At 47.5% G+C, this 10,019-nt stretch overlaps 1 protein-coding gene and 1 long non-coding RNA gene across 2 annotated transcripts in view; one reads left to right on the plus strand and one right to left on the minus strand.

The window, feature by feature from the left end:
• Positions 1-2,925: 2,925 nt before the first annotated feature.
• The window catches only part of PSMC4 (proteasome 26S subunit, ATPase 4), a 9,059-nt gene continuing 1,965 nt past the window's right edge, over positions 2,926-10,019 (minus strand). Inside the window, exons 4-11 of the mRNA XM_007128071.4 lie at positions 8,534-8,680; positions 8,344-8,453; positions 8,147-8,240; positions 4,449-4,616; positions 3,914-3,990; positions 3,602-3,770; positions 3,341-3,396; positions 2,926-3,170 (exon numbers count right to left, since the gene is read on the minus strand). Of these exons, the coding sequence (XP_007128133.1) occupies positions 3,057-3,170; positions 3,341-3,396; positions 3,602-3,770; positions 3,914-3,990; positions 4,449-4,616; positions 8,147-8,240; positions 8,344-8,453; positions 8,534-8,680 (935 nt within the window). The 3' untranslated portion in view covers positions 2,926-3,056. The remainder of the gene's footprint in view (positions 3,171-3,340; positions 3,397-3,601; positions 3,771-3,913; positions 3,991-4,448; positions 4,617-8,146; positions 8,241-8,343; positions 8,454-8,533; positions 8,681-10,019) is intronic.
• LOC129391951 (uncharacterized) overlaps positions 7,286-10,019 on the plus strand; it is a 6,838-nt gene continuing 4,104 nt past the window's right edge. Inside the window, exon 1 of the long non-coding RNA XR_008616870.1 lies at positions 7,286-7,368. This is a non-coding gene — a long non-coding RNA (uncharacterized lncRNA). The remainder of the gene's footprint in view (positions 7,369-10,019) is intronic.

The following is a 10,019-nucleotide window of genomic DNA, read 5'->3' on the forward strand; positions in this document are numbered from 1 at the left end:
GAAGCAAAATGTCCAAGTAATATTTTGGGATAATTTGTGAGGACAAGTTAAAAAAAAAACTATGCAGTCATTAGGACGTTGGGCACTGTCTTCTTCTGGCTCCTTCTAATGCTCCTTCATCCTCCTCCTCTTCCTTTGAGACTGACATGGAAGACCACGTTTGAGTCGTCTAGGTTGGCTTTGGTGTGACCTGTTCCATCATGACATGGCTTCTGGTCTGTGCAGACAGTGGTGACGTTCGTCACGTTGCTGCGTTGGTACAGAGTCATTTTTGATCAACAGAGTCCTTTTTAACTACTTAGCAGTACGTGCACTGTAGTCTCATCTAGATATGCTTACTGATGCTGGTTGTATTCAAAGGAAATGTTACTAAAGAATACATGAAACCTGGGGAAATGATTGACATTTGTCCAAACTGGCTGTATCCATCCAGGGTGCACTCTCCATTGCAGTAATTACAGATGTGTTCACGAAATGGATCATCACTGCCTATGGGCAGCTGTGTAGGAATTTTTTTTTCAGTGGAAACCTACAGCCTGGTCCTTGGATGATGTTTACACAAGTGTTTTATTTATAAGTTGTTACATTATACATTTATATTTTGGGCTCCCTTATGTGTATTATTTTTACAATTAAAACAGTTAAAAACAAATAAACAAAAAGGTTTACATATATTTAAGGGTTTTTTTCCCCTCTGTCTTTGCAGAGCAGAACAGAGAAAAGCGATATGTGTTTTCGCTTGGCAGGAAAACACTTGCTTTCAAGACTCCACTTCCAAAATGCACGAGAGTCTGGGCTATTCAGCAAGCTGGCCTTAGTTTTTCCCTCTTAACGCGGTAGCACATAATTGAGAACAAAAAAAAAGCAGCCCCTGACATCCAGGAACTGGCCTGAAACTTACAGGTAGGCCTCAGTGGTACTGAAAGCTGGCCTGGTGCTCACAGCTGGGCCTGTTATCCTGTTGCACATGAACAGTCTCACAGAACATCAATATCAAGGTCACTCTGAGACCATAATAATGGTAGGCCATTTCATAATTTTGCCTAAGCACAGACAACAAGATTGCTGGGCAACCCACAAAATATACCAAATATCCCTTCTCCCAGCTAATGTGAGTGGCTACCACCTCTTACCAGTTATAGCTTTAGCCTCACACTAGTCTGCTGTCATTTCTTAGGTACATGGCTTTGTTCTTTTCCCAATCTCTTTGCCCTTTATCACTGATGTTTAGGATGTGTTTTGTCACTTCAGCAATTTCCTTCCTTTACCATCCCTCCTCCAAGAGGACTTGTAAAATCCTTTTTTTCGCGTGGTTTTGTCACTGTCGTTTTGTAAGTACCTATTTTAAAAGGTCAACTATATATAAAGTATATTAGAAACAAAAAGCATTCCCATGGCACCCTCACCCTGTATTTCCCTGTCTACTTCCAAGAGGCAAGGACTTCCCATCCTCATTTGTTTCTTTTGAAATTTACTTCCATATATCTAAGTTACATGCTTTTGTAAACTCATCAGTTTTAGATATTAGCTGCTGCTGAATGTGAATGATGAGGACTTTAGGCGTCCTAACAACGCGCTTTCCTGTTTCTCTCATGCCGCTTGGTTTCCTCAGAAGGAATCCTTCAATTGCCTGACCAGGGATCTCACTTAATCTCAATCTCGGTCTTCTGCACGGCCCGCTCTTATCCTTGCTCCAGGCACACCAGCCCAGAGACTGCTGGTCCAGCCTTTCCAGAGTAAATCTGAGGTCTTCAGCCAGGCTGGGGAAGGGTCACAGGGCCTGGAGTAACAACAGCTCATTTGTTTCCTGCCTAATCAGTGTATCAGTTCTGGTTTTTATACAGCCTTTCAGGTAGTCCTCCTGTTTCCAGGCCTCACCTTCAGAACCTGGCACCTCTGGTTTCTGAAAGGGGAAAATGACTGTTTCTGGGCTTCCCTTAAGTTCAGGTTCAAGTTTCCTCAGGTCTGCTACATCAATAAGCAGGTATCTGCCTCTTTCCAAAGTTGTGTTGCTGCCATCTCCTCTCTCTTCCTGTGTCCATGTGAATTTATACCTTACTTTTGTTTTAGTGAAGTGCCAGGAGAGAGGAAGAATTAACTTCTCTGCTCAACGTGCCATGCTTATCTAGCAGAATCACCCCTGTCTTTTCAAGGACCTGTGATTTCTCAACTACTTTTCCTTATACCTTCTTCCCATCTCACTCCCAAATATATAGTGACATTCATACTTTTGTTCAAGGAACATGAACTGAATGTCTACCATGTGTGGGTGCCGGGACTTGAATTGTGATCAAGCTACGATCCCTGACTACTCTACAAGAGGTTCCAGTCTGGAGGAGGCAAGCACTTGGAGATGTAAGCAGTGCAAAGCACAGCATGGGCACGATGCCAGGGCAGTGTAGGGGAAGGGTTACTTCCCTTCTTGGGGCATCAGAGAAGACTCCCCAGAGGGAGAGGTGTTTAAACAGATTTCAAGAGAAAGTGGGAGTTGGTCCTACCAAACCCATCTGTGCCCCAACAAGATGGCATGAAGAGCCAGAGACATTCACAGAACCCAGGCATCCAACCTCCCCCCTGCCCCCTCATCCCTGCTCTGGGGGACTCTAATGGGTGGTCTCTCTGTCCTTGATACTCCCTCTGAGTGTGAAGAAGGCAGGAATTGCCCGAGACTCGAATGGTCTACTACCTGTAGGAAATGTGGGTGGGGAGATGGATAGAGACTTTATTTTCTGGTCAGGGGCTGCAGTCTGCTCATTTTCCATCCTTTTCCCCAAATTTCTGGTCATTTAGTTTGAATTCTTCTCTCTCAAGCTGTAACCCAGACCATGTACCTCAACTGCTCATCTGTCAGGAGAGCAGGAGGGGCACACGAGGATCCTATTCAAGGCCCAGCTTCTCCAAAGGAGTTAAACTTGTAAGAAGAAATTAAACAGATCTGATCTTGTTAGTTTATTGAATAAATCAATCCTGGGTAAAGAAAAAAACAGAACTAGCTTTGGGGACAGAGGCTGGGGAAGTGAGAGAACCCCCCGGCCCCTGTGGTATGGGTGGAGGGGTCACTTGTAAAACTCATGCTCCTGTTCGTCCTTCTTGATGACTGTCTTGTATGCTTTCTCGAAGTCCTTGGCCAGAACAATGTAGCGGTTCTCTCGGACAGCCAACATCCCGCTCTGTTGAAGGATGAGAGTTAAAATCTACTCTGCACTCCCCGCCCCTAGTGATGGTGCAGGAAGGGACAGACACAGCCTAAGACCCAGGGAGGCAATGATGAACAGGACTGCAGCAGAGTGGAGGGTCTTCACACACACCCTGCCCAATCTAGAGAGAAACCATCACTCACCTCCTGACAGATGGAGTTGATATCAGCTCCTGAAATCTTATCTGGTCGGGCCACATCTATGGCAGGTGAGTTAAGGAAACCACTCCATGCATGGCTGGGTGACTGCTTGGAGCCAGAAGTCGTTCTTGGGCTGTCTTTGTCACCATCCCCCTCCCCAGACCTTGGTCTCCCACCTGCAGTCTGGGTGGTGGTGACGGCAGAGGTGGAGATCTAATCCCCATTCTCAACAGTGACCCTCCCCTCGCTTCTAGAGCAGGATACAATCTTCCAAGTCAACCTCCTCAGAGAGGTTCATCTTGCTGGTGATAGTGGAGAAAATCAATCTCTTCTGGCGGCGGTCAGGGAGTGGAAATTCAATTTTACGGTCAAGGCGTCCTGGCCGCAGCAGAGCAGGATCCAGGGTGTCTGCTCTGTTTGTGGCCATGATCACCTGGCATCGGGGAAAGGCCAGCTCAGACCTCTGTCCCCACTATACTCTCCATCCTGTCGCAATACCTATCTCCTCACATGCCAGCCTCCATCTTTCCCTGATTCCCACACCACACCTCCCCTCGCCCATCCTGAACCCCAAACCTTGACGTTGACGTTCTGGTCGAATCCATCCATTTGATTCAGTAGCTCCAGCAGGATTCTCTGAACCTCCCTGTCAGCTGGACAGTATATAACACCGTCAGTCCAGGGCATCCCGCATGACAAGCCTGCCCAAGACCCCAGGCCCTGGGACTTCCCTGGTGGCACAGTGGTTAATAATCCGCCTGCCAGTGCAGAGGACACGGGTTCAAGCCCCGGTCCGGGGAGATCCCACATGCCGCGGAGCAACTAAGCCCGTGCGCCACAACTGAGCCTGCGCTCTAGGGCCCGTGAGTCACAACTACTGAGCCCACACGCTGCAACTACTGAAGCCTGTGTGCCTAGAACCAGCGCTCTGCAGCAAGAGAAGCCTCTGCAATGAGAAGCCTGGGCACCGCAACGAAGAGTAGCCCCTGCTCGCTGCAGCTAGAGAAAGCCCACACGCAGCAACGAAGACCCAGCGCAGCCAGAAAAAGAAAATAAATAAATTCGTTAAAAAAAAAAAAAAGACCCCAGGCCCTGTGTGGGCATCACTCACCCCCTGTCTGGGCATCGAATCTCTTGGTTGCGATGGCATCAATCTCATCAATGAAGATGATGGCAGGTGCGTTCTCCTTGGCCAGACGGAACACGTCCCGGACCATGCGAGGGCCCTCACCCAGGTACTTCTGTACAAACTCTGAGCCCACAACTCGGATGAATGCAGCTGATGGCAGGATGACAGGGGTTAGAGGAGAATGGGACACCTGTAGGGCCCCATAATTAACTGAAACTGAGAATTCCTTGAGGACATCCTTTTCTTTGGATACCCACTCCAAGTAGCCAGGTCATTCTCTCATGACCTGGGCTGGGTTCCAGATCCAGCCAGGAGGACCAGCTTGTACCCCACAGAGACCCAGCAGCCCAAATCATGAATCCTGCCTATGGATGTGTCATTTTTTGGCCCAACATTTAAAAATCAGGGTATTAAAAAAAAATGTGTCTGTGCTTCAACATACCGACAAAGTAGAGCTAGAGACATTCATGGAATCCAATATACCAAAAAATGAATTTCCGGAGTGCTTGAAAAATCAGTAAGAAAACAGGTTTTCCATACACAGGCATCATGCTGCCTTACCAAGAGCTCAAAGGACCCACTTTTGAATATCATGCAAGAGTCAAGAACCAGGAACACATATTCTGACATAATCAACAAGCGGCAATGGGGTTAAAGACAGGTTTGTTCTGGGCTTGCCTCTCCTTTCCATCTTTTCTTAGACTTTAACTTGTTTGTTAGTGACTGGATGTGGCTTTGTGTTGCACGGAGCAACCTCCAGGACACTCCTTCCAGCCACCACAGAGAAAGGAGACACAAAGTCCATTATGTAGATCTGGTCATAAACTAGGAGTTGTGCAAGTTGCAGCCCTGTCACTCTCTAATGTGGTGGCCACTGGCCGCAAGTGGCTACTGAGCAGCCGAAATGTGGCTGGTCCAAAATAAGATGTGCTGTAAATGTGATATACACACCAGATTTCAAAAGACAGTACAAAAAAATAAAATATCTCAATAAATGTCCATCAACAAATGAATAGATAGATAAAGTGTGCTACATACATACAATAGAATATTATTTGGCTTTCAAAAGGAAATAAGTTCTGGCACATGTTTCAACATGGGTAAGCCCCAAAGGCATTATGCTAAGGGAAATAAGCCAGTCACAAAAAGACAAATACTGTATGATTCATCCATGTATATGAGGTGCCCAGAATAGGCAAATTCATAGAGACTGAAAGTAGAATAGAGGTTTTCAGGGGCTGTGGGGAGGGAGAAATAGGGAATGATTGTTTAATGGGTATGGAGTTACAGTTTGGATGATGAACAAGTCCCAGAAGTGGACAGTGGTGACGGCTGTACAACACTGTGAATCCACTTGATGTCACTTATAAACTGTATATTTATAAAGTGGTTAAAATGGTAAATTTTATGCTATATATATTTTACTACAATAAAAAATAATAGAAAAAACTCAAGTTTTGTATCTGCTGCATGTTAAAATAATAATATTTTTGAGTATACTGGTTAAATAAAAAAACATATTTTAGACGAAGTTCACCTAGTTCTTTTAACTTGTTTAAAAAATGAGTACTTAAAAATTTAAATTATATATGTAGCTTCATTATACAGTTGACCCTTGAACAACACAGGGTTTAGGGGTGCTGACCCCCTGTGCATAAAATCTGTGTATAACTTTATAGCTGGCTCTCCAGATCTGCAGTTCTGCCTCTGTGGATTCATCCAACCATGCATCATGTGAAAAAAGTCTGGGTATAAGTGGACCCTCGAAGTTCAAGCCTCTGTTGTTCGAGGGGCAACTGTATTTCTATTGAACCCTGCCTGTCTAAAACCACCCTCATCTCAGGACAACAGTCGAAATCTCTTAGGTTAGCACTAAGACTATTTATATTCACGCCCATTCTGATCCCTGGACCTGCACAGCCCCTCCTTCAGCCAGCCATTCAACAGTTATTTTCTGAGCACCTACCACAATTCAGCTACTGGGCAGGCACTGGAAACATAAAAAAGGACAAATGCACAAGTTCACTGCCCTCGTCGGGTTTAGTCACGGTCTACTCACCACTACTCACGACTCCCTAAATGAGTTCTTTCCCACCCACTGGCCTTCGCAAATGCCATCCCTTCTCCCAACTGTGTGCGTGACAGATTCCCCACACCTCTCTTCTGGGAACCCCTACCTAACAGCCTATGCAGAATGGATTGACAACCCTCCTTTAGGGCTATCCCACTATCTTCCTTGCTTCTTTGGAGCATTTGCTACTCTGCAGACCGTTCCCACCCAAGCTCACCTCCAACCATAACCCCCTTGCTCACTTGGCTTCAACTACTGGGGCCTCCTCACTGTTCCTAGAACACTAAGCACACACCTGTCTCAAGGCCTTTGCACCCGAGTCCCTCAGCCTGACACACTCCCTCCCCCAGACGTGCACATGACTCACTCCCTCAAGGTTTCTTCTAGGTCTTTATGTAAATGTCACCTCAGAAAATTCCTCCCTGACCACCTCCAGTCCCGGCACATAAAGCTGCAGCCCCTGTTATTCCCTATCCTCTGCCCCTTAGTTGTTTTCTTCAGGCATTAGCACCACATGACATATAATCTCTTCATTCATCTGTTAGTGCTTCCTCAACTAAGACATCACCTTTACGAGGAAGGGAGACTTTGTTCTGTTCACTGCCATGTCTTCCGCACCTAGAACACAGCTTGGTACATATTAGGTGCTCAATAAATATTAACTGACTGAGTTCTAAGTGTTTATTTTCCTTTTTTTCAGCCACACTGGGAGATTCTCCAATGCAGGGGACAGGTCTGACTCATCCCTATATCCCAGCACCTGGGGGAGAAGAAGTTCAATGAATGATCATGACAATGGCTAACATTTACTGTCCACTTACCATGTGCCAGGTATGGTTTTAGAAGCTTTATATTGATTTAATCCTCTGAATAATCCAGAAAATTAAGAAATGGAGGCACAGAGAGGCTAACTTGCCAAGTAGTTACATAAACTAACTTACATAAGTAGTACTAACTTATGTAAGTAGTTGTAGGGGGGCCAGATTTCAAACACAGGCAGTCTGGCCCAGAAAACACACTGCTTACCCACTGCCCTCTACTGCTTCCTGGCTTAGATATATTAAGATTTTAAGATGAGCTGAGTCCTGTCCTTAGGCTTTACAAACAGTAATACACTGACTTTCAGACATTTTTGTTTAGAACCTACAAGAAGAAATACATCTGTAAACAACCACAGCACACCTGTGTACAATGTTCGTGTGTGTTCACAAACAATACGAGTTCTTACTATGTGGGGTGGACTCCAACGTTTTCTGTTCTGTTTCATTTTTTAAAATGCTGGTTGCAACCCATGAATTTGAATTCCTAATTACTAATGGGTCATTAGTAATGACCCATCAGTAGGAAAAACATGGCATTATTTCATTAATTCTCCATAATCATGCTGTGAAATGAGTGTTCTATGAGATGAGGAAGTTGAGGCATGAGAGTAAAGTCACCTCCCCAGGAGGGCACAGCCACTCAGTAGGACGCACACTGGGTCTTTGACCCTAGAGCTCATGTTCTTAATCGCTGTGCCACACTACTTCCTGGGGAGGATGAGAGAGGTGGGGGCAAGGTCGGAAGAGCCCAGAAGGTCAGAGCTCGGGGGAGGGGCCAAGCAGCTCACCTGTCGTGTGATGAGCCACAGCCTTTGCCAACATGGTCTTCCCGCAGCCGGGCGGGCCATACATGAGGACGCCTCGGGGAGGGTCGATGCCGATCTGAAGCACAGAGGTGGAGAACAGCATGAGCCGGGGGGTCCATCACCAACTGGAGACATGGTGGGGACGGCTTCTCCCTTCCCTGCCAGCTCCAGCTCCTCACCTGCTTGTAGAGCTCAAAGTGCGTAAGGGGGAGCTCCACGGCCTCCCGCACCTCCTGCTTCTGGATGTCCATGCCCCCAATGTCCGCGTACATCACGTCTGGCTTCTGATCTGGTGGGAGAGCAGAGCTGGGGCTCCCAGCGTGGCCCGCAGGGTCCCCTCAGGCCTCCCTGGCCTGGACTCCCCCTCACCTGAGGTGAGCATCATGATGCTGCTGTCGGCCTCAGGAGGCAGCACGTCCACCAGGGCATTGCTGTGCTTGTGGAGGGCTACCGAGGCGTTGGGCTTGAGCAGCTCCCGGTCGATGGTGCTCAGGATGCGCACATAGTAGTTGGAGCCTTTGGGAAGAGGACAGAAGGGAGAGGGGAAGATGAGAAGTGCCGGAACCTCAAAACTGCCGACCTCACAGCTGTACCCCCAGGCCGACAGTACCTCTCACTCAGACCCCAAATGGCCCTCCTGGCTTCTAGTCTTGCCTCCTCCAGTCCACCCCCCGCATCCACACTAACAACTTCCCTGTCTATCCCTGACCCTTGAGCTCCAGCCCCAGGTGACCAGCAGCCTCCTGGAATGCCTGCCCGTGGACATCCCCACGGCATTTCTCACTCACCATGTCTCAATGTGTTCTCAGTGTCTTCCCCCCATTTATGCTGCTCCTCCTGGGTCTCTGTCTCAGGGAGGGCCATGGTGCCGAGTCACTAGCGAGAGCCCTAAGCCTCATTCTGGACTTTTCTCTGCTTCCCTCCACAGCCCGTCAGTCACCATGGCGGTCCACCAGCCTCCTAAAATGTCTCTCTGACTAATCCCTTCCCTCCTGCCCAGGGGGCCTGCCCTGATCCAGCGCCATCCTCTCCCATCCAGGTCTCTGCAGCAGACTCCTTCTTGCTTGCCCAGCCTCCAGTCTCACGGCCCCAGTCCACCTTCTACATTTAAGGTAGTGACACACACATCTCTTTCTGGCCTCAGTCTCTCTCCTGACCTTCAGATCTGGCTGTCCAGTGACCTCCCAGACACTTCCCTGTGATGTCCCAGACTGCCCTCACTGTCTCCCTGCAAACCTGCTTTTCTGCCCATGTCGCCATCTCAGGGATAGCCACTGTCCCCCTAAGTCCTAAAGATCAAAGACACACGCCTCATTTTGGATATCTCCCTCCCTTCACTACCTCACTACCAGCCCATCAGTCCAATTCCAGGCCCAGTCACACACCTTTCCCCACAAGCTTTATAAGAATATGGCTTTGTCCAGAGGAGCAGAGGCCAGAAGCACGAAATGACAGATAAGGTGCAGAGACAACACCCATCATGAAGGCAGAGCCTAGACCCACGTTAATAACAGCAGCTCCCGTATACTGGGTCCTTACCAGAGCCCAATCTCTTAACACTTCACCTGTGCTTTCAAATTGCAGGTCCCAACCCAGTAGTAGTTGTGAAATCATTTGAGAGTCATGACCAGAATGTCATGACCAGAACTAGAACAAAATGGGAAACTAGTTAGAGTATGTCACACATAGTGTGGCTAACTATCGTTTGGTCAAACTTTTACTATATGAGTTATATACACACACATAGAGAAAGAAAGAGAGAGACAACGTAAAATTTATTTCCACTTTTTTTTTTTTTTTTTTTGCGGTACGCGGGCCTCTCACTGTTGTGGCCTCTCCCGTTGCGGAGCACAGG

The sequence above is a fragment of the Physeter macrocephalus genome, unplaced genomic scaffold (assembly GCF_002837175.3).
Source record: "Physeter macrocephalus isolate SW-GA unplaced genomic scaffold, ASM283717v5 random_1699, whole genome shotgun sequence".
NCBI lineage: Eukaryota > Metazoa > Chordata > Mammalia > Artiodactyla > Physeteridae > Physeter > Physeter macrocephalus.